The sequence below is a fragment of the Myodes glareolus genome, chromosome 7, assembly GCF_982192425.1.
Source record: "Myodes glareolus chromosome 7, mMyoGla1.1, whole genome shotgun sequence".
Taxonomy (NCBI): Eukaryota; Metazoa; Chordata; class Mammalia; order Rodentia; family Cricetidae; genus Myodes; species Myodes glareolus.
Genome location: NC_142032.1, coordinates 50132410 through 50159785, shown reverse-complemented (window position 1 = coordinate 50159785; position 27376 = coordinate 50132410). Strand labels below are relative to the sequence as shown.

At 37.2% G+C, this 27376-nt stretch overlaps 1 protein-coding gene across 1 annotated transcript; it reads right to left on the bottom strand.

Moving 5' to 3' along the window:
• Positions 1-14921: 14921 nt before the first annotated feature.
• LOC125398020 (olfactory receptor 5AN1-like) lies at positions 14922-15869 on the bottom strand. Its single transcript, XM_048430577.3, has one exon. The coding sequence runs from the start codon at positions 15867-15869 to the stop codon at positions 14922-14924; it is 948 nt and encodes a 315-aa protein (XP_048286534.2).
• Positions 15870-27376: the final 11507 nt, after the last annotated feature.

Sequence of the window (27376 nt, the reverse complement as noted above, 5' to 3'; positions counted from 1 at the left end):
CTCGGCATATACTGGATTTTGGGGATCCAGTCTGTTTGGATACTCACCTTCCTGGACCTGGAGGGAGGGGGGAGGAACTTGAACTTCCCACAGGGCAGGAAACCCTGACTGCCCTAAGGGACGAAGAGGGAGGAGGAGAGGGAGTGGGGGGAGTGGGAAGGTGTTGGGAGGAGGGGCGGAAATGGAAACTTTTATAATTTAATAAAATTTACTTTAAAAAAAAAGAAATTAGGACTTTTCATGACATGAGACTCATCTGCTCCTTGTAGCACCAGTTACTTCAAAATGAAGATAGGCATCGAAAAGGCTCCTTATGGAGTTTGCTAGCCATTTGGGCAAGAAACTGCTCTTGCCTGGACTGCTTGATGTTATACTGTGTGAACTAAATATGCAGAACCCACAGAGAAATGACTGCTGAACTTGTCTAAAGGTGAGATGGTCCTTCAAGGTTCCTGCTTCTTGAAAATAGTCTGCCAGACATTCTTCAGGACACAGAAATGAGTGAGCTGTTGGGGGCTGCAGACCACTGGTCCCTTGACTTTCTCTGCCTGTCTTAGACCTTTGACCTGCTGGAGTGAACTGAGCAACACACTTGAGCCTGCAGCTGCTCTAAGCATGAGACCTTAATGACAGGGGAGTGGCTTCTGATGAGGCCTGCAGCTGAAAGATCCTGAGAGCTGGGGTGTGGCTGTCAGTTATGTATCCCTATATAAGCTTCCCTGGAGCACAATAAACTTGGCAATCTTGTATCAAGGATGGCCTGTGTCCCTGTGTCTCTATCTGTGTGTGCATGTCATCTTAAGTCTCCAGCTTAGTTCCCAGCTCACATACCATCCCATAGTGCAGACACTACAGGTGGAGGCCCCCAGTGAGATTGGGAATTAGGGGACATTGGGAGAACACCCTTGGAGGGCTGGTCAGCTCCTCTTATACGTTACATTTCTAAATGAGCTGTACAAGCACAAGACCTTAATCAACAGTAGGAATATACATATAACAAAATTTATCTTAAATTTGTATCACTGAAGCAAGTTCCATTCTAATGCAGATGTCTATAGCATATTCCCCTTTAAATTTAAGCAGCATTTATAGAAAATATTTGAAAATATGGGCATAGTTCTCTCTAAACTGTTTCCTGCTATTTTTGGGCAAAGTATTTTGAGGGGTGTTCACAGGGACTTTTCAGTGGGTCTCAGTCCATCAAACCACATCAGTCTGGAGTTAATCCACAGAGTCTCATTTTCTGTGGAAACAAAAGAAGAACTTCTTTTCCAAAGGAACAAGTCCTTAGACGCAAATTTTGGAATCAAGATATCTTCATGTTGGTTTAATTTAGCAGTCCATCCAGTGAAATGTCTCTCATTGCATAGCTATTTAACAGTCAAAAATTCAAGGAAACACAATAATATAAATAATCTTGACTCTCTGTGTATATTCCATCTTTATGTGGCTTATTTTTCTTACTCTATTAATTTTTCTACAAGTTTAATATTTACTTTATTATCTTTACTCCTTTAATCTGTGACTGTCTGTACTCTTTCTCTTTAAAGACATTTTAAAATAAACCGTTTACTTCCTTTTATAAGTCTCTATACACTTTTCTTCTCTTTCCCGGGTCTATGTACATTTTTTAAACACACTGTGTCTCATTTAGGGGTCTTTTATGTCTGAATCTCTCTTTATTGTGTATCTGTAATTATTGTCTGACAAGGAAGGTTTCTTAAAATGTAAGCACTTCTTAAAATCCTAAGTGGGGGCATTGCTAGGACAAACAAAACTCTGCTGGCTTGCTTAGCCCTGTGCAACATGCTGGAAGCATGTTTATTGCTTCTGAGAGCCTGGCACATTGCCTCATTTTTAGACACACAGTGGGTTTATGCCTTCATTAAACAAGTTGTAGCACTCTGTTCACAGACCCCATTTAAATGCTCAGAATCCTGAAAGAGTCAGAGTGGTTTCTGCTGCCATTTTGAAACCACATATTTATTTATTTATTTATTTATTTATTTATTTATTTATTTATTTGCGGCTACTGCTGAATCAGGAAACCTTCCCTTACAGGAATCTTGCCTCTGCTTGCTTCTAGCAAAGAGAGGCCACCCAAGAAACTACTTAACTTTGTTTTGTTGTGTGTCTAGAATTCCTCTACAAGTTTTCTCAGGTTTTCCATGGATTTAGTTGACCACGTTGGTGTGCCAATTTGTAGTAAGGGGTTGCTTGTTTGTTTGCCAGTCACCTGGCAGCTCAGCCCTGAAATAATCACACAGAAATTGTATTAATTAAGTCACTGCTTGGCCTATTAGCTATGGTTTCTTATTGGCTAACTCTGACATATTAATTTATCCCATTTTTGTTAATCTGTGTATTGCCATGAGGCTGTGGCTTACATTAGTCCATAATTCTTGTCTGAGTTAGCCATGTTGTTAACTCAGATTTTCTCTGATTATTAGGTTTGGGGATTGATTTGCAGATGTGACCACTGGGGTTGTATACCCACACAGTGACCTTCATATATAAATATGTATATACATGTAGCAGTAATAAAGAAGAGATCATGAATTTTGGATAAATGTAACACTGGAGAATTGGAATGGGAAGGATAAAGGAAGTAATAAAGATAAAATGCCCATGTATGAAATTCTTATAAGAACTATTAAAAATATAAAACTCTAGGCCAATTCTGCAAACATTGTTGATTTACTTAGAGGAGAGCTTGAGTGTAAAAGAGAGTGTTCATAAGGTTCAGTAACCTTAGTTACTGGTACTGCAGGTAGTCTCAGTTTATCTGCTGTAGTCACACTTAATTGTAGGGGAAAAGGAGTGGATGTAGAACGTTAATATAATTCTTGTTGTTAGGTGAATAGTTTTATGTTCCCTGATAAAGTTTAATGATTCAGTTATTTAAACTGAACAGCTTCTCTCTCTCTTTTTTATAAAATTTGAAGTAGAGTTTTAACTGTACAGTTTACTATGAGATACATGCATTAACAAAATGGCTAACATAGTAAAAGCAATTAGGATAGTCATCATCTCACAAGATGTCCAGTTTATTCTTATGGGAAACACAGTCACACAGTCAGACATGGAGTAATAATGAAAATAAGATATATAGAAGTAAGATAATGAAAAAAATCCAGAGGTAAAAGATAATTGGGATAATTTAGGTTAATAAATCTGACAAGAAACATGCCAAGCTAAGACTGTGTGTTTATAATTAAGAATAGGCTTCTATGTGTGATTAATTTGGGTTTTTGGTGGTAGACACCCTAAAGAGCAAAGAGTAAAATAAGCCAACAACATTTAGGCATACCAATGTGAGGCTCAAATATCCACCTAGGTAGGGCCTGAGAAAGCTGGGGGAAAAAAAGATATAACTTCTTTAAGAGGTTCTGTTGTTCAGCTGGCAGCGAAGTGCTAAATAAAAATAGCAAGCTGTAGCATGAAAAATAAAAACATAGAGACAGTTATTGGGGTTTAAGTTGAAGATCAGAAAAACAAAATAGCCAGCCACTCGAAAAGTTTTACCTCTATCAAGCCTGGGAGACTGTAGACTGAGCCCTGAGCCTCTGTTCCCTCCCCTCTTATATTCCCCTCTAGTACTAGGATTGGCATGTGACTCCCTCATACTGAGATTAAAGGTAGAGCCACTACTACCTGGATCTATTTTTGCACTGATCTTGTGTATTCAACGGTGGCCTTGAACTCAGAGATCCATCTGCCTCTGTCTCCCAAATCCTGGGAATAAAAGTCTGTGACACCTGGTCTCTAGAGGCTTAGTTATACCTTATGATCTCCAGGCAAGATTTGTCTATTAAAACTTAGATAAAATATCACTATATCAAGTTAAGTAAAAACCACTTGTTGCAATGCAGGTACATACTTCCTCCAACTAGAAGGTTGAATACAGTTCTTGGTCAAACAAACCTCCAACCAACCCACAAGCTTTAGACTCAGCTCTCATAAATATAGAAGAGAGATGAAGAGCCATGCTGAGAATCCTGGTGTGGGTTAGCAGATTAAAGTTTTCTTGTGTGAAAAAAATCATAAAAAAGTCTAAATGAAAAAAAAAATCTAAACAAGTTTCACCATGTTTTTTCAATGTGTGTAGGCTTAAGAAAGAAAGAAAAAACATTCAGACAATCATGGAAAGAAATAAATAGTTTAAAAATAATAAAAACTTTTAGGAGATAGTAAAAGTATTTAAAAAATAAGCTACATAGAGACAGAAAATAGACAGGGAGTCTGGATTCTGTAGATTATTATGTTGATTTTAAGTTTTGTGAATGCTTACAAGGAAACAATAGCTGTTAAGAGACAAGGGACTGTGAATTGGACTATTAATTGAACCATTGTAGATCCTTTAGGAATATTTTAGCATTAAAAAGAAAGTAAAGATATGTCTGTAAAATGGAAACCAAAACTGCTTTGTGGAAAAATTTTTGCTTTTATTGCCGTAGACACAAGAGGGTGTGGATTCCTTCCATGTTAACATGGATTAGATTTGATCAAGAGATACCTCTTGAATCTTGACAGGAAATATATATCAACAAGGGTTATAGATAGTCTTCCCAGGACTTGGTCATTTTCTCAGATTTTTTTCAGGAATCCTAAAGATTTCTTTTCCACAAGTATCAGGAAGCAGTTTGCAGAATACATTGCCCACATTCCCAATAAGGGTGTAGGAGGCTTTTGGCTATATGGTGGGTTATGGATGTTTGCTATCATTTAGGAGAAAATAGTGTATCGATAAAATTTAAAGTCATTTTTGTCACACTGTATATGTTTCTACTCTTGTTTAAGGTAACGTATCTATGTGGTTCATTTAAAAATGTAAGAAAGTTCTAGTAGTTTTTAAAATGTTATTATTGTAAACTACATAGGACAATCAAGAAACAGGTCAGTAGTTAGTCATTTATAACAATCAAATTTGTAGATATGTTAGCTATGTTTTCTAGGTTAAATAAGTATATTTTAGATAGATAAATTGTCTTCAAGCACTTCAAAGACTTATAGAATATGACATTTGTCAACATAGAACTTTTCATGACAATAATACATGTCTGTTCTTGGCAGCACCAATTTGCTTCAGAGACGATGGACATTAAAGAAATACCTTAAAGAGTTTGATGTTATTGTGGACAGGCTAGCTACAGGGCAAAGAAACTGCTCTTGCCTTTGATTGCTGACAATGTGTGATGCAGAGGGGACATCCAGGGTATACCAGAAAAAGACTGTTGAACTTTGTCAAAACAAGGTAGGACAGTCCTTCAAAATTCCTGCTCCACAGAAGAGTGTGAGATTTTGTGCAGGACTAAGAGGAAAGGGAATGGTAAACTTTGTAAATACAAGGTAAGCTTAATTGAAAGGTATGCCAGACATTCTGGGCCTGTAGGTTGAGTATTAATTCCCTAATCTTGCAGAGTAACCTGGGCAACTTTCCAGGCAGCCAAATATCTCTGTTGCATTCTTCTGAGTCTTTGATGGAGTTAAAGACTAGATAGTTATAGCTGCAGTTTTCCTTAGTTGTGATAGAAAGTAAGTTAGGTGGAAAACTTTGGATTCACTAAGATAGGATAGATAATGCATTTTTCTCTGAATATGCTAAATAGAAATGAACAGACTATTTTAAATATAATTCTTACTTGTTGATTGCTATTGTATATAGTCTTACTGTGCCTAAGTCAAACCTTTTGTTTTATTTATACAAAAAGAGGGAAATGTTGGAAAATGTTCTTTTAAGATGTGTTAAATTTGTTTATGCTGTGGAACACTTATTTATTGATACCCAAACCACACAAAGATGCAACAAAGAAACAGAATTACAGACCTGTCTCCCTCGTGAACACTCAATAAAATATGGAGAAACTGAATTCAAGGACATATCAAAAAAGTTGTCCACTATGATCAAGAAGATTTCATCCCAGAATGATGTGGTATGTCCTTCTGTATCTGTTTTGCACCTTTGGTTAAAAAAATATAGATGCTTTGGTCCATGGCAGGGCAAAATATAGCCAGTCTGAAAGGGATAGAGAGAAAGAGTAGGCAGAGCTAGAGAGACATCATGTAGCTGCCAAAGAAGACAGATGCCCTTAAACATTACTGGTAGGCCACAACCTCATGGTAATACACAAATTGATAGAAATTGGTTAATTTAAGATACAAGAGTTAGTTAATAAGCAGCCTGAACAATAGACTAATCAGTGTTGTAATTAAGATTCAGGTCTCGGTGGCTGGGAAACAAACAAGCAGTCTCAAGTTATACCATAGATGCAGCGATGTTTCAAATATGAAATTCTGTCAGTGTAATCCCCTATATAAAGAAACTGAAAGAAACAATCCACATGAACATCTCATTAGATGTTGATAAAGCCTTTGACAAACTCCAGCCCATCTTCATTATAAAGTTTTTGGAGAGATCAGGGATACAAGGAACATACCTAAACATAATAAAAAGCAATATACAACAAGTTGACAGCCAACATCAAATTAAATGGAGAGAAACATAATGCAATTCCACTAAAATCAGGAACAAGACAAGGCTGTCCATTCTCTCCATATCTATTCAATATAATACTTGAAATTCTAGCTAGAGCAATAAGACAACAAAAGAAATCAAGGTGATAAAAATTGGAAAGGATGAAGGTAAAGTTTTATTATTTGCTGATGATATGATGGTATACATAAATGACGCCAAAAATTCTCCCAGGGAACTCCTAAAGCTGATAAACATCTTCAGTAATGTGGCAGGATACAAGATTAATAAAAAAGTAGCCCTCCTATATCTAAATGAGAAAGAAATCAGAAACATCAACCTTTATAATAGCCACAGATAAGATAAAATATCTTGGGGCAACTCTAACCAAAGAAGTGAAGGCCCTGTATGACAAGAAGTTTACGCCTTTGAAGAAAGAAATTGGAGAGGATATCAGAAAATAGAAAAATCTCCCATGCTCTTGCATAGGTAGAATTAACATAGTATGACAATCATACCAAAATCAATCTACAGATTCAATGCAATGCCCATCGAAATTCCAACACAATTTTTCACAGACCTTGAAAGAACAATACTCAACTTCATATGGAAAAACAAAAAACTCAGGATAGCTAAAACAATCCCGTACAACAGAAGAAATTTCCAGAGGCATTATCATCCCTGACTTCCAGATCTACTCTTTGAGGTATAGTAATAAAAACAACTTGGTATTTGCATAAATATAGACACATGGATCAATGGAATCAAATCAAAGATTCTGATATAAATCCACACACCTATTAACACCTCATATTTGATAAAGAAGCCAAAATTGTACAATGGAAAAAAGAAAGCATCTTCAAGAAATGGTGCTAGAATAACTGAATGTTGACATGTAGAAGAATGCAAATAGATTCATATCTATTGCCCTGCTAAAGCTCAATTCCAAGTGGATCAAAACCTTAACATAAATCCATTTACAATGAACTTGATAGAAAAGAAAGTGAGAATTAGCCTTGAATGGATTGTCACAGGAGACTACTTCTGAATATAACAGCAGTATCACAGACAGTGTGATCAACAATTAATAATTGGGAGTTCCTAAAACTGAAAAGCTTCTGTAAGGCAAAGGATATTGTCAATAAGACCAAACAGTAGTTTTTCACATACTTCACAAAGTACTCGTGAAACTAGACATCAAAATACCAAATAATCCAATTAAAAATTGGGGTACAGATCTAAACAGAGAATTCTCAATAAAAGAATCTCAAATGGCTAAAGACATTAAAGGAATTACTCTACATCCTTAGTCTTCAGGGAAATGCAAATCAAAATGACTCTGAGATACCATCTTACACTTGTCAGAAAGATTAAGACAAGAAACAGTAATTACAGCTTATGTTGTAGAGGATATGGAGTAAGAAGAACACTGGTGGGAGTGGAAATTTGTATAACCACTTTGAAAATCAATATGGCATTTTCTCAGAAAATTGGGAATCAATCAACCTCAAAACCCAACTATACCAAGATATATCTTGGACTTATGCCCATACGATGTATAATCATGCTACAAGGACACTTGTTCATCTATGTACATAGCAGTGTTATTTATAGTAACCAGAACCTGGAAACAACCTAAATTTCCCTCAATTGAAGAATAGATCAAGAAAATGTGATATATTTACACAATAGAATAATACTCAGTTATAAAAAAATGACATCATGAAATTTTCCTAAAAAGGGAATATAGAGGAGATCTCCTGGGTAAACTGGTGGCAGGGGGCAGGGTTGGGAAAATGGGAACATGAGGGATTTGATTGGGAGGATTGGGGGCAAGATGGAGGTGGAGAGTAATGAAAGAGATGTCTTGTTGGGCAGCATTTCAGGGTTAGGGAAAAACCTGGTGCTAAGGAAACTCCAAAGAATACACAAGATTGAGCTCAACTAAGACTCTTAGCAATAGTAGACAGGGTACCTGAACTGACCATCTCCTGTAGTCAGATTGGTGACTACCCGAAATGTCATCATAGATCTTTCATCAAGTAAATGATGAAAACAGACAAAGAGATTCACAGCCAATGCTCGACTGAGCTCTGAGAGTACTGCTGAGTAGAGGGAATAGAAATTGTACTAACCTGGGGGGAGGTCAAGACAATGAGAGGGGAACCCATAGTGACAGCTGACCTGAGTTCATGGGAACTCAAAGACTCTGAACCTAGGGAGCCAGCAAGTGTGTGATAGTTGTGTAGCTTGGTCTGTTTGTGGAGCTTCTGGGAGTGGATCAAGACATGTCCCTGGCACTTGAGGTATTCTTTGGTAATGTATTCCCCATGTTGGGTTGCCTTGCCCAACCTTGATGTAGGGTGAGGAGCATGACCCTGTGTCAACTTGAAGTGCCTTGCTTTGTTGACATCCATGAAAGGCCTTTCCCTTTCTTAATGGAGTCAGAGGAGGAGTAGATGTGGGAAGGGAGGGACAGATGGATAGGAGGAAATGGGATAAGAAATAAAAAAGAAAGAAAGAAAAAAGAATGAAAAAGAAAGACAGGAATAAAGAAAGGAAAAATGTGAGGGGGGAATCTTTGTAATGAAATTGCAATAAAACCATTTGACCCTGGGCTTTTTATTTTGATTAGAAGACTCTTAATAGCAGTTTCTAATTCAGTAAGGGTTATCTGGTCTTGATGTAACTTTGGTAATTAGTACTATTGAGATTATCCATTTCTTTTGTATTTTCCAGTTTGGTGGAGTACAGTTTTTTAAACTATGAACAATGGTTCTTTGGATTTCCTAGGTGTTTTGTTCCCTCTTCATTACTGATTGTGCTAATTTGGATATTCTCTCTCTGTCTTTAGTTTGGATAAGAGTTTGTCTATCTTATTTGATTCTCAAAGAACTAACTTTTTGTTTCATTGATTCTTTGTACTGTTCTCTTTCTATAGTGATATATTATTTATATTTTGATAAATAAATCTTGCCTGAAGACCAGAGGCAAAGCTAAAGTCACTAAAAGTTGGACAATAGTGACAAACACATTCAATCCCAAAATTTGGGAGACAGTCAGATGGATATCTCTGAGTTCAAGGCCATCCTGGGATATACAAGAACAATGTGAACACAATTTCAGGTGGTGGTGGCGGCTTACAATTTTAATCCCAGTCCTAGGGAGTCACACAACTTTAATCCCAGCACTAGAGAGAATATAAAATGGAAGGAGAAAAAGGCTTAGTACTTAGTTTGAAGTCACTCAGCCTTGGTAGAGGTAAGACTTTTCTTGTGAATTAGTTGCTTTGTTTTTCTGTTTTTTGGGTTGAACCCCAATTTCTATCTCTGTGTTTTTATTATTCATGCTACATATTTCTTTTCATTTTATATTTATTTTTCTCATATATTACATCTATACTGAAGTTTTCCCTCTCTCTACTTCTCCCATTTCTCTTCCGCCCCTCTTCCCAAATCTGTTCCTCCTCCATTTCCATTCCAAAAAGTGCAGGACTTCCAGGGATAGCAACCAAACATGGCATAACAAGTTACAATAAAACTAGGTACATAGCCTTATATTAAGGCTGAAAAAAGCAACTCAGTGGGAAGAAAAGGCAATAGAGTCAGAGATAGCCCCTGCTCCTGCTGCTTGCAGTCTCAAAAGAGCACTAAGCTACATATTGATTTAATCCCTCAGTTTGATTATTTCTTGCTTGAGTATGCTTACTTCTTTTTGTTCTTATCAGGTGTGCTGATAAGTTGTTAGTATGTGAGCTCTCGATTTTTTTAAATGTAGGCATTTAGTAGTATGAACTTTACCCTAAGCACTGCTTTCATTGTGTTTGGGTATGCAGCAAATTCATTTCCACTGAATTCTAGAAAATCTTTAATTTCTTCCTTGACCCAGTGGTAATTCAGCAGAGGGTTGTTAAGTATTCATGAGTATGGAAGCTTTCTGTTGTTTCTAATGTCTACCTTTAATCTGTGGGTGGTGATCTGATAGGATGCAGGTGGTTATTTCAAATTTCTTGTATTTCTTGAGACTTGCTTTGTGTTCAAGCATATAGTCTATTTTAGTGAAAATTCCATGAGGTACATACAACAAGGTATGTCCTTTTGTATTTGGGTAAAGGTTCTGTAAACATCAGTTAGGTCCATTTGGTCTATAGTATCTGTTACTTACAGCATTTATCTGCTTGGTTATGTCTGGACGACCTGTCCTGTGGTGAGAGTTGTAGGTCTGGTTTCTCATTCCTGGTTTCTGTTTCCTCTCTGGATTTTTGGAGAGTGTGGTGACTATGATTTGCCTGCTTTCTTAGATAACATTTTTACAGTAAATCTTGGTGGTTTTTTTATGATGGGCTACAAGGATGAGTTGGGAAGGAAGGAAGGAAGGAAGGAAGGAAGGAAGGAAGGAAGGAAGGAAGGAAGGAAGGAAGGAAGGAAAGAAGGAAGGAAGGGAGGGAGGAAAGAAGATTAGGGGAGAAAGTCTTTGTGAACTGTTGGGGATAGGGTCAGAAAGGAAAAAGAATCCACAGTGTATTTCCTGCTTGATTTGTCGATGAGAATGTGGGGAATTGGATCTCAGGAGCACAGGAGAAATTTGGTTCTGCATTTAGCCTATTTGTTGCCCTAGAAGAAGAGGTCCTTGGATTTGCAGGGTGTGCCTGCAGTTATTGGGGCCTTGGCTACCAAGGGATTTATGTTGGGACATACTGTGGGATTCACAGATGTGAGTGAGAGGGGTGGGGGGAGAAAGACTTAGCTGGTTTTCTCTTGCAGCAATTTGGGATGAGATTGGGAGATTGTATCAAGGAGAACAGAGAGAGAAGAGATTGTCTGTGGGAAGCCAAACTCAACATGCTTTTTAAAGAAGTATCCATATTTGTTGTTTATAACCATCTTTAGCATTAGAAGAAAGAAAATACATATTATTAAATTTTTGGTAAAACAATACTTTTCTATAGTCTGTCTGTAACAAAATTTATGCAGTAAATATCTTTTGAATTCAAGAATTTGAACGATTTCAAATGAGAATCATTTATGGGTTATTACTATATTTCAGATAAGCAGTACTATTGAAGATATATTTCAGCTTTTTGGCTGGAATATATCTAACATTCTTTGATAAAACCAGGCTTAGAGTAATAGGAAATTGTGTGAAGTTTTGATTATCTCTTAGTACCCAAAATTAACTATGTCATTGTTTATAGTAAAAAGAAAAATAATAAGCAAGAGAATAAAACAAATTATTTTAATGCAGCCTGAAGACCAGCACTCATGACTGCTCCAGGCTAGTAAAAAGAAATGTCTCAGATAGTGTGGACTTAGGAAAAATATTTATCTACTTGAGAACTAGACTTTTTCTATCTGAGGGGTAAATAAGGAAACATACTCTATCTAATGGCAACGTAAGACAAATGAACAAGCACACACTTTCCTGTTGGTAACCTTCTCTTTTACTTTATCTTGAATAATCTCTCCTTCTTGACAATCTCTCTACACAGTCGCATCTCTTTACATACAGTTACACATCTCTCTTTGTACGACTATACATCTCTACACACAGTTACATCTCTTTTCCTAGCTACACTACCTTCTACATAGCCACACATCACTATACACAGTTACACCTATTCTCACACAGTTAATTTCTCCACAAATTTCCCTACACTTTATCCACACAGCTACACACCTTCACACTTCTTTACACTGCCATATCTCTCTCACCTCTCCTACTTTTTCCTTGCACTTCTCTGCACATAGAGGTTCTTATTCCTACCAATACATACATGTACATACTTCTCTCATGCTTCTTCATCTCTCACAGTTCTTTCTCTGACCAATTAGCTACATCCCTTATTAAGCACGCACACACACACACACACACACACACACACACACACACACACACACACACACACCTCTGCCTAGATCTTTACACAGCATTTCTCTACATAGTTCTATGTATTTCCTCTCTCAGTCAAACTCTAGACAAGTATATGTTACATTCTCAGGATATGACACATTCTCCTAACACAGGATAAGCCACATAGGTTTTCTTAGGCTAGGAATGTCATATTGACCAACTAGTGAGTAATACTTGGCCATGTATATAGCTCTTTCACAGACAGAAAAAGACATAGAAATTCATAACTTAAACCATAAACACTTAGTTGGCTGAATCTTGAGGTTGGGAGTACATGCAGAGAGTCCATTGCTGAGAAAGTTATGTCTATTAAAGTTGCTTCAAGCTCTGACCTTGAATTAGCAGTCAACACCTGGGAAATTGTCCTCATGTACATGTCTCTAGGGGCAACCAGATATTCATCTCCAGGGTAACCAGTTTGCTTTGAATTTGTTCTGAAGTCTAAAGTTATCTTCTTTGTGACTGTAAATACAATCACTTTCCTACATCAGTCTAAATAATACAAATATCTTAGTATTATTTCTAGTCATCAAAATTATATGGTTAAGAAGAATATCACTTTCCTGACCATCCACAACTACATATCCTCAACAGATAGAATATTTTCAAGAGATAAATACGCAATCAGTGGGAACACACCCATAGCTGTTATTAGGGAAGGAATATAGTGCCACAGGAGAGAAATTATGGACAGAAGCAACAAGTCATTTACAGTCAGTAACTCCATGACTTTTCCAAGTGGGACTCCCCACCAGGCAGTCATTTGTCCGACCTGCAGAACACTATTCATTACATCCTGCACATTCCCACGGCCTCATGTAAAGCCATTGCCACTGCAATATGAGTGACTAGAAATTTTTAGGCTACTGAGTGTCTGGCGTTTATGACCAGAGTAAGTCAAAGATTATATGCATGAGTTTTTGTTTGTTTGTTTTGCTAAACTAACAATCGAAAGCTCAATAGCTTAATAACTAAACATTATTTTTTTTTTGCTATCTCATATTCCCTCAAGATCAGCCAAAGTCAGGAAACTTGATTCATCTCCCATATCCCTACTGATAGAGCAATCACTCTCTGCCACATTGGCTCCCGGTGGCAAAGTGAAAAATCAAACAGCTATCTCTTCAGACTTTCTCCTGTAAATCTTCACCTCACCTCTGCTCCTCTTTCACTAGCACAAACTATCACAGTTAAAAGTGGTTTTGAACATTCATCAGGTATAATCTTAAGAAACAAAGACAATATTAAAGTAAGTGTGGAACAAGCTAATGCCATTGTCTTTGAATCACAAACTTGCTTTTACAGCCCATATATAGATAGACAAGTAGCCTTGCTCTCTAAAGAAAAGGACATCCAAGTTTCTCTCAGATATGCCTGCTTAGGGTTTGGGATCTTTGACAGATACTTAGGAGTTTCTTGACTATACCTGTATTGTTCCTTAATTTTGGAGACCTGTACAGTATTCTCCACATTTGTTATTAGTCTTTAGAAAATTGAGTATTCAGCCAGGTGGTGGTGGCACATGCCTTTAATCCCAGCACTCGGGAGGCAGAGGCAGACGGCTCTCTGTGAATTCGAGGCCATCCTGGTGTATAAGAGCTAGTTCCAGGACAGGCACCAAAAGCTACAGAGAAATCCTGTCTCAAAAATCAAAAAAAAAAGTAAAAGAAAAAGAAAAAAGAAAAAAGAAAGAAAGAAAATTGAATATTCAGTAACTTGCTACATTGTATTCATATGTGTATTACCATAAAAAATAGAACAAATACTTGAAATATCAGAAGGAATTTAATAGTAAGATATCATTGTCTATGTTAACCAAATAATCATGCTTTAAAAAATGAAAAGAAACCACAATATCAGATACTGCTATTGGCCATTTGGAATTTAAATATGAAATCTCATCTGAATGCTGGTTTCATGAATGAAATAAGCACATTCATATTATATAGCTGGGAACAAACCAAAGCCTTCATTACTACTGAAGACTTAAACCATGTCTTCTTTACTTTGCCAGTAGCTGGTGGAGCCAACACAAGACCCAAAATTTGATAGATGATTAGCATTGATTTGTCTTAGAAACACTGTAGCTATCAGAAATAGTTTGTTTTCAGGGGTAAAGCCAATCCAATATTACTTTTATTTATTCAAATAGTAGGTTCCCTGCTCAGAAAATAAAGAACAACCCACCAGGTCTTTATTATGCTACACTGGCCCATTTGTCAGCCAAAGGTTCTGGAGCCAGAGAACCTCAGCCAGGCTTCTTCTGTAAGGTCAGGGCCCAGGTCTCAGAAGTCTTCAACTACAGCAACAAAACGTTATAATTTGGATGTTTCACAAATATTGTGGATAAATAATGAAATATGAGACTATTTCTGATGTAACATAAAAAATAAACTCCAGGACTTATAGGGATAATGTTTCAGTAGCATTGAATCAGCATTGGTCATTATTGTAATATAATGCATATCAAGTTGGCTCTTTGTTCAATGTAAGTAGGCATTTTGAAGGGCAGATCGGCAAGAAACCTCCGAATTTTTTGTTAGAAACATCTCATCTTCCCCTGTAACCTTTTTACAGCATCTCTGATATCCTTGTTCCTCAGACTATAAACCAAAGGGTTCAACATGGGAATCACCACAGTGTAAAAGACAGATGCAAATCTATCTAAGCTGGAGGAGCCACCAGAGCTGGAACTCAAATAGACAAAGATACTGGAGGTGTAGAATAGGGAAACAGCTGTCAGGTGAGAAGCACAGGTATTAAATGCCTTGGACCTGCCCTTAGCTGAAGTGATCTTCATGATGGACAAGACAATATAGCCATAGGATATCATGATAGCTAAGGCGTTTGCAAACCCAAACAACATTGACAATATGGCAAGCAGGACCTGTGCAAAGAAAGTATCAGTAGAGGATAGGTTTAATAGCTGGGGCATGTCACAGAAGAAATGCCTGATGACATTAGGTCCACAGAAGTGAAGCTGCAGCAAGGTACATACCTGAGATAAAGAACCTATGAGCCCTGCTGTGTAGCTTCCCATCACCATGCGAGCACACATGGTGGGTGACATGATTGATGAATAGAGCAGTGGGTTACAAATGGCAGCATACCTGTCATAGGCCATGGCTGTCATGAGACAAGATTCGCTCAGTCCCATAGTGGAAAAGATGAAGTATTGAACAATGCAGTCCACAAAACTGATAGTTTGATTTTCCTGGAAGAAGTTAGAAAGCATCTTTGGAACTGTTGAGGTGATGTAGCAGAAGTCTATAAAGGACAGATTACTGAGGAAGAAATACATGGGTGTGTGGAGGTGGGAATCTATCCTTATTAAAGCAAGAAAGGACAAGTTCCCAGTCAGCGCTGTAATGTAGAGCGTGAGGAATATAACAAAGAGCAGGGCTGTGATTTGCGGAAAATCTGAGAATCCCAGGAGGATGAACTGAGTGATCTCAGTAATGTTTCTTCCTCCAGTCATTGCTTCCATGATCCTAGTGTCAGAGAGGAAAAAAGAACACATGGTTTGGTCAAGTGAAATAGTAGCATTTTCTGTGTCTTGCTCCAGTGAATTTGAAGGAGATGAAATGCTCCATTGTCCTCCTACAGAAAAAGTCCCAGCATTTCTTCTCTAGCTGACAATGTATTTTCCAGATCTTAGCAGATTCATGTAATGTCATGAGGATTAATAAACATATATTTAAAAGATTAACAGGAAATATTTATTAAAGCACACATGAACTGTTAAGATTATGAAAAAGAAGGCAGATGTCACTGACTGTAATAAAATTGTTTCAGAGTCCACTGACACGTCTAAGTGTAACTGCTGCATCATACTCGTGATGGTGTAGGTGGCATTATTTCAGAATAAAACTGAAATTGTTTTATATCACAGATTATGACTTTAGTAATTTTTGTTACTTTTTCCTTTAGGGAAAGTAACCCTATTTATAAGATTTTCTCAAATTATTTGTGAATATATTCAATACAATATCTTGAAAGTAGCCTGGAGTACAATATAATTGTGATAAGAGTTATGCCTGGCAAATAAAATTTTGGAATAAATCTTGTGGAAGACCTCATATGAAACACCCAATCTTGAAATAATGGTTTATTCTTGGCACTAAGGAAGGAGTATCTCAATTTTAGAGTGTTTTTGTTTCTTGAACAGCAACATAGCAGGAAAATGGTGAAAGGTTCAGAATTAGAGGGTCAGGTCTGATGCTCCCTTTTACTACAATTTGGCTTAAAGTGCTTAAGAAAACTGCAGTTGCTCTTTTCATAACAAAGTGAGCACCAGTGTCTTTGAACCCTGAGTTTCCTTGGAGGGTTATGAGCATCCCCAAACACTGAATTAAAGGGGTAAATCCAGAGAAACTGTTCATCATCAAACCCACCAGCTGCAATAGATTTCATCATTTTTCTAACTGCACGTTGGTAACATGGGCAGACAAACTTCAATGTATTATGTGTAGCCCACCATTTAAAGAAAGAGAATTGGGAAGACGTCAATTCTTATTTTTATTCCCAGTAAGATTTTTCTTGAAAACTTTACAATTTGGCAAAAGGGGAATTCTGCATATACTCACTCTCTTTAGTAGATATGTTCCCTGTATTCACCATTTCTCCAGACAGAGAAGGAAAGCTGACTGATGGAAATCTTAAATGGAGACTTAACTAGGTACATGGAGCCGGCCTGATAAAGATTCGATCTGTTTGGGGCCTGTGAGGCAGAAAACCAGGTGAAGCTGAGAATGTTGCTGCAAAACAAATGGTTCAAGTTAGACAAACTAGAAGGCTGGCATTCAGACCCCCACAATCTGCACCTATTGTGTGCATTCCAATATCTGTGCTGCCATCCTGTTGATTGCAGACTTCCAGGACAATGGAGAACAATCAAAATCTTTTGAAGCCTTTCAAAAGGGAATAGAAATTACATGAGGACTGGGCCCTATCATTAACACTTACTTTGTCTCTAGCTAAACAGAAATTATTAATCAAACCACATATTTCAGCAGAGATCAAATTATTATTTTTAAAGTAGAATTCTGAAGAAGAAAAATAAAATATAAACATCCTAGACTGAGAAATAGGGAAACACAGACAAGCATGTTTTGATCTCAGTCAACTTTCCTGACAGAAAGTATTTTGTTTTGGTTCAGGTCTCCATGACTGCCTTGCACTGCGGTCAGGATTTACACTCACTGTTTCATCTGTCATTAGACAACCCCCTTTTCCTCCTAACACCAGAGAGCAATCAGAAGGCAATGGATTCCACAGTCAGATATCTTTCAATTCAGCATTCATCTTACACCTCAGATTTACGTTTGAGATAATTCTATTCACTGATGGTCAGAAATCTTAGTTAAGAGAGAGAGAATGACATTCAGGGCAAGGAAATGAGAGAAAGGTGAGGAAGTATGGATGGGTGCATTAATTTCTAAAAACGCAGTCCCACATAAGTTCTACTGTTAAAACTACATGGGTCTTGAGATAGCACAGGTTCTACCTTTCAAGTCTTGACTTTTATTCCCAATTCCAGTACTGGAAGAAGACATGGATCTCATGGAAGGTTCAAACTGTCTATTTATCTTCCTACATATCTTCCAATTGAGCATGATTGTTCCCTTAAGTGGATACTTTTGACCATGGACCTAGCTATCCACTCACAGTAAGTGAGAGAGAAACGGAGATCCTATTGAAACTAAGATGGATCGAAAAAACCAATTATAGGGAACACACTATAGACACTTGCTCTCTGGTGTAATGGTTGCCAGGGAGATTTCCCTAATGATTTCAGATCCACTTTGTCATTTGTATCAATTCTCCACTTTCCTCTGGTCCTCAGGGTTGTTACTCTACCAACCTGAGAGCTACATGTGCTAGAAAGGACATAGGAAATCTTCTACTACCAAAAGTCTCAACTTTTAGCTTACAATCATGAGGTCAGAGATATTCTAGGGTTGACTCACAGTGGCACAGTTGGCTAGTTACAAAGCTTGAAACAATTGGTTGCAGTTGCTTAAACTACCTTGTTCACAACACATTTCTAAAGGATTGTAAGCATTTGTTTCCTGAAATACCTAACCTAAATCAATCTCCCTAACAATGTTATTTCCTATACACATGAGAGGAAATAACAGACCGAGATGTGCCCTAGTTCTTCTTCATCACGCTTGTGACTTAGTATAATCATGGCTTAGAATGTTGCTGTCACAGGACTCAGAGTTCTAACTTTGTCACTTACAGCTTGCGTGGCTTTGTTAGCCTTCTCAAGCCTCACTACTGTCATTCACTAAATGGAGCTAACAGTCATTAACTAGTTCATAGAGAGCTCTCACAGAGAGACTAATGCTTGGTAAGCAGTATGCGCTTCTAGTTCTAGTTCATAATTAAGGAATTATGAACTAATTTTCCATAATAAAGGAAAAGAATCCTTTATTATGAAAATCTACCTCTTCATTTAGAGGTGAGGCCAGACATGTTCCTGTGTCCGTATTCATATTCATGTCCATTGTATTGCCAATATTCTGAGCTTGCTCATTGAAGCATACTGTTGAGAAATCATAGGCACAGTTTCCCTCTCATATATAGGGGACAGGATTCATTAAGTCGTTAACTCTTCTTTTTGGTCCTTACAATCTTTCTGCCCTTTCTTATTTGATTTTTTCTGAGCCTTAGGTTTAGGGTTTGCTTTGCCGATGTGCCCATTGGGTTGTGCACCCACACAGGGACTTTCACATATACATATGTATATACAATAGCAGTAATAAAGAAGAGATCATGAATTTTGGAGGTGGGGTGACACTGGAGGAGTTGTAATGGGGAAAATAAAGGGAGTAATGTAGACGAAGTGCCTGCATATGAAATTCCTATAAGAACTATGAAAAATGTAAAATTCTAGGTCAATTCTCTGAACTTTGTTGCTTTAATGGGAGGGGATTTTGAATGTGAAAGAGACTGTTCATCACTATCTTAGCTACTGGTGATTCAGGCAGTCTCAGTTTATCTTCTTTAGCCACACTTAATTATAGGGGAAAATGAGTGGTTGCAGTATGTTAATAATCTAATTCTTGTTGTTAAGTGAGTCCTTTTGTATCCCTTGATTAGAATTAAGATGATTCAGTTATTTAAACTAAACAGATGTTCTTTTTATAAAATTTGATGAAGATTTTTAGCTGTGCAGTTTACTGAGATACATATATTAGCAAAATGACTAATATAGTGAAGGCAAGTAGCATAGCCATCATCTCAGAATACCCAGTTTATTTTAATGGACAGCATAGCAAAAATTATGCAGCAAAATCCTGATGTTTAGCACAATTTAACCAAAGCTACAATACATTAATTTTTATATTCCTTTAAGAATTTCATTTATGTGTAATATTATATATAATATTTATTTATGCATATATGCAGATATTTATATTTCACTGTGTCTAATACGTACTGTCTGTATCAGCAGGGGTATGGTGCTATCCATTGCAATATGGTGCCTACAAGGTACACATAGCCACCATTAATGCCCAACAGCTCCTCAGCTAGGGCTGTTGCCTCAGGAGCACCCCTTCTATCCATGATGGAGCTTTGACTAGCTTGATCTTGTATAGGTCTTCTGCAGGTAACCACAGCTGTTGGGAGTGCACGCAGACAACGGCCATGTCACTTCCAGAATTCAGCGGCTCATAGCACTCCTCCCACGCTCTAGCTCTTACATTCTTTTGCTCACTCTTTCACAAGTCTCTGAGCCTCAGGAGAGTTGTTACAGATATTCTTTTGAAGGCTGAGCACTCACAGGCACTCATCATCACTTGGATCAGTCTCTGCTTTATCCACTGAAATAGTAAGATCCTCTAGCCAAGGTTGTAGCCCAGATGTCTGATCATAAACAGAAATATTTATAGGATAGTTTGACAACATGACCATTTTTTGAAAATGACAATAGGCTCCCCTCTAGGGCCTATGATATCCCTAGCTGTGGGATTTTGTACAGTTTTATAGTTCTAGGCATGCAATTATTTTTTGGAATTCCAGACAAGAAAGTGGCTGGTTACTCCATAACAGTCCTGCCAGTATTGTACTAGTGGAGACATGTCTGACAGAACAGTACTGAATGTAACATAATAACATCAACCATGTTGGGAGTCAGACAGATCAAAAAACTTTTCCAGAAAGGACAAAGAGAATGCTAATTCTGTGTCCTTGCTCAGGATTAGACCTGGCAAGATCTGGTCAGGGTTGGGGTCAGGGCCTTTAAGATTTTAAAATTTTGATCTCTGGGACCCAACTTTCACTCTTAATGGGCTGTGGTTATTAGTCTTCAGGCATTTGTCTGAGGTATACAATGTTCTCTTTGCCAACACAGTTTGGCTTAGATTTTTGCTGATCATGGCCCATGCTTCCCCCAGCAAATAATATATAAGATTCTGTAAGTCCTCATAGAATGACTGGCATGAGTACTCAGCTCATGTAGACCTCTGGAGCACAGTTTTCTGTCTTCTTTATTTTCTCCTCATTTTACTCCCTGGCACATCACTGTTTGAGACCCTTATTCCTTCAGGTTTAGGTCAACTATAATTGTCATGAGTCACCAGATCATGTAATCTTCTTGATTACAGCTATCTGTCTTTTTATTTTCTCTTCAGGGATCCCCCTGAAACCTTACTTTTTGGGACCCTTATTCCTCCAGGTTTAGGTCAACTGTAAGTGTCACATTTCGGTGTAAAAACTGACACAAAATAGCCCTTTATTTCTGTCGTAGCTTTGGTCAAGTGTGTTGTCACAGCAACAAAAAATCCCATGCTATATGGAGGTATGGTCTATCTTCCTTCATCGAACTTCTTGAGCACAACATCTGGAGAAAAATGAACCTACTGAGAAAAGATAAGAGAAGACAATGGTTTTATTCTTCAGGAAATAGACAGACTCTTCATTCTTCTTCCTGTTATACAGCTGGCTATATATATGACCTTGATTCAGGAAGGGTGAATGTGTTTCTGTCTTTAAAATTATTTATCCAAGAGGAATAAAATTGTGTATGTATGTAAGTACACACACAAATGATCACATTAAACTTATTACAATAATCAAAATTAGGAGCAATCTTAACATCCATCAAGAAGTAGATGTAAATGATAGTGAGCAGAGAAGTCATGTGTACTGAAGCAGAAAGCAGAGGACTGAGGGCTGAGACACACCCATTTCCCAGGCCAGAATTGGGACTTAGAGGTAGAGGTGAGAAGAGTCTGCAGTCGTCATCTAGACATAGAAGGAAGCAAGATGAGAATGCCTCATTGATAAAAGGTACCAAGCCATGTGGCTGACACAGATAAGAATTATGGGTTACCCTGGCCTGTGGGAAGTGCAAGGCCCTCCCCCCTCCTTCAAGGCTTAGGAGGGTATGCAACCAAATAGACTAGGATCCCTAAAAGCTAGTACATGCAGTAGAGACCAGGGTATCCTATCTTCTCTTAGAACTGGAGGTGGAGTGGTGATGGGGAGGGAAGTGGGAGGAGAGGAGAAAGTGGAAATTTTGAATGGTATTATTTATAAAGTAATAAAAATAAATAAATAAAAAAGAAAAAAAAAGAATTATGGGTTAACGTAAGATGTAAGAGTTTATAAGAAGCCTGGGCTAATAGGCCAACCAGTTTATGATTAATGTAGACCTCCATGTGTTTCTTTGGGACTGAATGGTTGTGGAACCAGGTGGGACAGAAACTTGGTCAACAATTCTCTACTGTGTTTTTTGAGTCTTTCCCTGAATATATACCTCAGTAATTAGCTCAAGCAACTGGACTGGAGGCTCTTGGGATCTGCCCGTCTCTTTCTCTCTTCCCCAGCAGTGGAGTTTCAGACATACACCACTCCATCTAACCTTTATGTGAATGCTAAGGATGCAAACTCAGATCCTTGTTCTTATTCTGTAGACATCATACTGATTGAGCCCCAAAAACTTAAATATAAATGCTGTTCAACCATTTGAAACTAATGTATACTTTAAACTACTGGAAACAATCTCCTAACAACACCACTGTTTGCATTATCTGGTATGTCCCAGTGGGCTACTTTGTATGTCTAAAGTGATTTCATCTCAAACCCTGAGATGAGTTCTTGTGTTGTATTTGCAGATAAAATGATGCATGCACGATGTTTGATGCCTTTTCCAGGGTGGTACAGCTTGCACAGCAGAGTCACATCCCAGTAAAGGCTATCTGACATTTAAACTCATGTTATCAATCATTCCTCTAACAACTTCCTGAATTTTCCAATCTACCTTTTAAATATAGGCCTTCCAGATACTAATATTTTCTTTTTAAAAAGGATTCATTTTATATGGGTACAATGGCACATGCTTTTAATCTCAGCACTTGAGAGTCAAAGGCAGGTGAATCTCTGTTAATTTGAGGCCACACCCATGCCAGTCCAGCCACTCCCATACAGCCTAGGCTTGCTGAACAGCTGGCCTTAGGAACTCCTGTAGCTGGAGTTTTCTGTTTCTCCGCCTCTACAACAGGGGTCAGCAGCAGCAGCAATATAAATCATTATTTGCCCAAGAAAGTGGGCTTCCTCCAAGAGCAGTATGGGTTGGCAGGCTACACCAGTCAGAGGACCAGAGAGAAAACAGAAACCAAGTAGCAAATCAGCAATCTAATAAAGACAAACTGAGAAATTGGCACATAGACATATAATCACCCTTAAAATCAACTTTAAGAAGATGATAGAGATCCTTAAAGAGGAAATGGATAGATCCCTTAAAGAAATCTAGAAAAACACAAACAAATGATTGGAGGAAAATAATAATTTTTTTAAAGAAAGCCAAGAAAACCAAAACAGTTGAAGGAAATAAATAAAACTGTTGAAGACATGAAAGTGGAAATTTAAGCAATAAAGAAAACACAAACTGAGGGAGTTTTCAAAATAAAGAACTATGTAAGAGAGCAGGAACCACAGATGCAAGTATCACCAACAGAATATAAGAGATGGAAGAAAGAATCTCAGGTGTTGGTAAAATAGAAGAAATAGATACATCAGTCAAAGAAAATGTTCAATCTAAAAATTCTTGAAACAAAACATCCAAAATATCTGGGATACTATTAAATATATCAAACCTGTGAATAATAAGAATAGAAGTAGGAAAATAATTCCAGCTCAAAGACCCAGGAAATACTTTCAACAAAATCATAAAAGAAAATTTTCTTAAAAAAGGAGATGCCTATAAAGAAAGGTACAAGAAGCTTATATAACATCAAGTAGATTGGACCAGAAAAGAAAGACACCCCTTACCATATAATAATCAAAACACTGAACATACAGAACAATGAAAGAATATTAAAAACTGCAAAGGAAAAAAGTATTATGTGTTATTTTGTGTTCTGAAAAATAAGGTTTTCTTGGAGTCAGAGGGTAGAGTTAAATGTTTAAGTTTTCTGCAGTAAACCATGACCATGTCTAACAGTGGTCTTTGAAGTCTCCAAAAGGAGGATGAGGCCCCAGAACAAAAATTTGACTGGGACTCCAGTAATGCCACCAAGCTGACAAACACCACATGAAGATAATTTTTGGGCTGCAAACTTCTCAGAACAGTTTTAGGATGATGAGCTGAGATGGCTCAGCCTCACAAGCTCTGTACTTTCTCATTACACAGAGTCTGTACAACAAATGATATAGCTATTTCTCTTAGGAATTGGTAATTATTCCAATTTTTTCACGGTCCCCTGAAGACACTGCCACCCCCAGACAACAGGAAGTAATTTTAAGAACATGGCACTCACCTTCCCAAGAGGTGGAGTGGGTAGTTTTTGACCCTTCAGTGGGTTACAGATATTTGTCATTGTTTAGGGTGATTGTTTACAAGTTCTTATTGCTAATGATCAGGAAAAAGCTGAACAAAGAGATTAGATTTGGGAATCTCATTCTAAAAAATTGGGGGGGGGTATAGAAATAGGATAAAAGGATAAATTAATTGAATCTACTTTTAAACCAAAAAGTAACTGCTAGTCTTAAATATTTTACATTAATATGGATTTTGTATATTGATACAAATTTGAGGTTATGCTTGTTATACTGTATATATGGTTCTACTCTTATTTAAGATATGTTTGTATATTGATACAAATTTAAGGTTATTATGTTGAGATATATTATACATAAGTTTCTATTCTTGTTCAAGATATTGTAGTTATACATCTTATTTAACAATGTAAATTTTTAGTACTTGAAAGTTATTACAAACTCTTTAGGATAGTAAAGAAATGCAGGTTAGTCACCTACTATAATCAAACTTGTAGTCCTGGTAGGTTTGTTTTCAAGGTCAAACAGAGATATATTTTAGATAGACAGGTGATCTTCAAACACTTTAGAGACCTACAGAATATAACATAACATTTTTCTTATGACAATGAGACATTTCTGCTACTGGCAGAAATCTACTGGCCCCAATCTACTTCAGAGAAGATGATGTTCATAGAAGAAACTTCATATGGAGTTTACTTTCTTTGTGACAAAAGTTAGTCACTGGGCAAGAAAGTACTCTTACCTCAATTGCTGACAGTATACTTGCTGTCCACATTGGACAAATAGAACAGAAAAGACAATGACTTCGAAACTTTATCAAGAAAAGACAGGGAAGTCGTTCAAATATTCTGCTTCACAAAAATGTCTGTCAGATATTCTATTCCTACAGGCTGAATATGGATGCCCCAATATTACAGAAGAACCTTGGAAGACTATCCAGGCAGCCAGTTGTTTCTATCATTTCTTAGTTTTAAAAATTGTTTGCTTTGTACTTTCTGTTTACTCAGGTAATATTATATCCTTCTCAGTTTTCTAATGAAGTTGAAGACTAGATAGTTATAGTATTTCTTATTAAAAATTTAGAAGAGAAACTCACAAAAGAGGGTAAAGTGTATAAGTCTGAGAGAAATAAAAAGACAGTTTTGGGTTAGCAAAGCAAGTTAGGATAGAAAGTGAATAAGTCACAACACTTTGACCTCACCAAGATAGGATAGAAAATGGAGTAGTTTTTCTTAATTTGTCAAATGTAAATGGATTAGACATTGTTAATGTAATTCATGCCTTATATATTTGTATAGAGTTATTATACTTATTGTATAAAATTTTTCTATATTATTAACAACCTTCTATGTTATGTTATTTTCTACATTATTAACAACATTTTTCCATGTTTTAACAATCTTTTATACATAGACAAAAAGGGGAAATGTTGTATGATATTTTGTTTGCGTTCTGAGAAATAAAGCTTATTGGGAGTTGGGGCAGAGATAGCCACTAGCTAACCATATAGTTCTGGAGGTCTCTACAGATAGGAGACAGGAAGTGGTAAGGCAAGGCTGAGAGAGAATCTCGGCTCTTTTGGATGGAGGGATGAGATCGGTAGGAAGCAACTGGCAGCTGATCCCTGTTCTCTGGTCTTTTTGCTCCAATATCTGACTCCTGGTTCTATTGATGAGATTATTCAGCTAACACTCAAAAAAAAAAACTCCAAGTAACATATAAAGGCAGATCTATTAAAACTGTACTCTACTTCTCATTGGAGACTCTAAAACACAGAAGGGCATGGACAGATGTCCTGCAGTCTTTAAGAAACTGCTAATTTTAGCCCAGACTATTATACTCAGCAAAAGTTTCAATCACCATAAATGGAGAACAAAAAATATTTTGTGGATAAGTCAAATTTAAACATCTATCAACAAATCCAGCCCTACAGAAGGTACTAGAAGAAAAACTCTAACCTAAGAAGGTTAATTACATTCATGAAAACATAGAAAAAAATATCACATCAGCAAAACCAAAAGAAGGGAAGCATATACACACCACCACCAACAACAACAACAGCATCACCACCAATAACAAAATAACAGGAATTAACAATGCACATTGATATCTCTTGGTATCAGTGGTCTCAATTTGCCAATACAAAAACACAGACTAACAGGATAGATGTGAAAACAGGATCCATCCTGCTGCATATGAGAGACATAACTCAACATCAAAGATATATATTACCTCAGAACAAAGTGTTGGAAAAAGATTCTCTGAGAAAACAGAACTTAGGAATCTAAAATGGCTAAAAGACACTTAAGGAAATGCTCAACATCCTTAAGTCATCAGAGAAATGCAAATTAAAGCAACTCTGAGAGTCTATCTTATACCTGTAAGTATGGCCAAGACCAAAAACATTGATGACAACTTATGCTGGAGAGGATGTGGGGTAAAGGGAACATTCTTCCATTTCTGGTGGGAATGCAAGCTGGTATAGCCACTTTGGATATCAGTATGGCTATTTCTCAGAAAATTAGAAAACAACCTTCCTCAAAACCCAGCAATACCATTTTTGGATATATATCCAAAGGATGCTCAATTGTGCCACAAGGACATGTGCTCAACTATGTCCATAGCAGTGTTGTTTGTCATATCCAGAACCTGGAAACAACCTAAATGCCCCTTGACCAAAGAATGGATAAGGAAAATGTGGTACATTTATACAATGTAGTACTACACAGCAATAATAATAATAAAATGATGATGATGATGATGATGATGATGATGACATCTTGAAATTTGCAGTCAAATGAATGGATCTAAAAAACATCATATTGAGTGAGTAATCAAGACCCAGAAAGATAACTTGGCTCTAGAGGGGTTCCCAGGTGTCCAAGGAGATGTCCCCAGCTAGGTCCTTGGGCATCAGAGGAGAGGGTGCCTGAACTGGCCTTATCCCATAGCCACACTGATGAATATCTTATATATATATATATATATGTATATATATATATATATATAAAGATATATATATATATATAAAGATGTGCTGAGGCAATTAAGGTGCAGAACTTGTGGGAGTGGCTGAGCAATGACTAGAGTAATTTGAGACCCAAGCCAATAGAGGGAGTCCACGCATGATACTGCTTGGATGGTCAGGAACAGGAGGCTGTATAGCCCAGAGATCTAGGACAGAAAAATCAGTAAAATGAT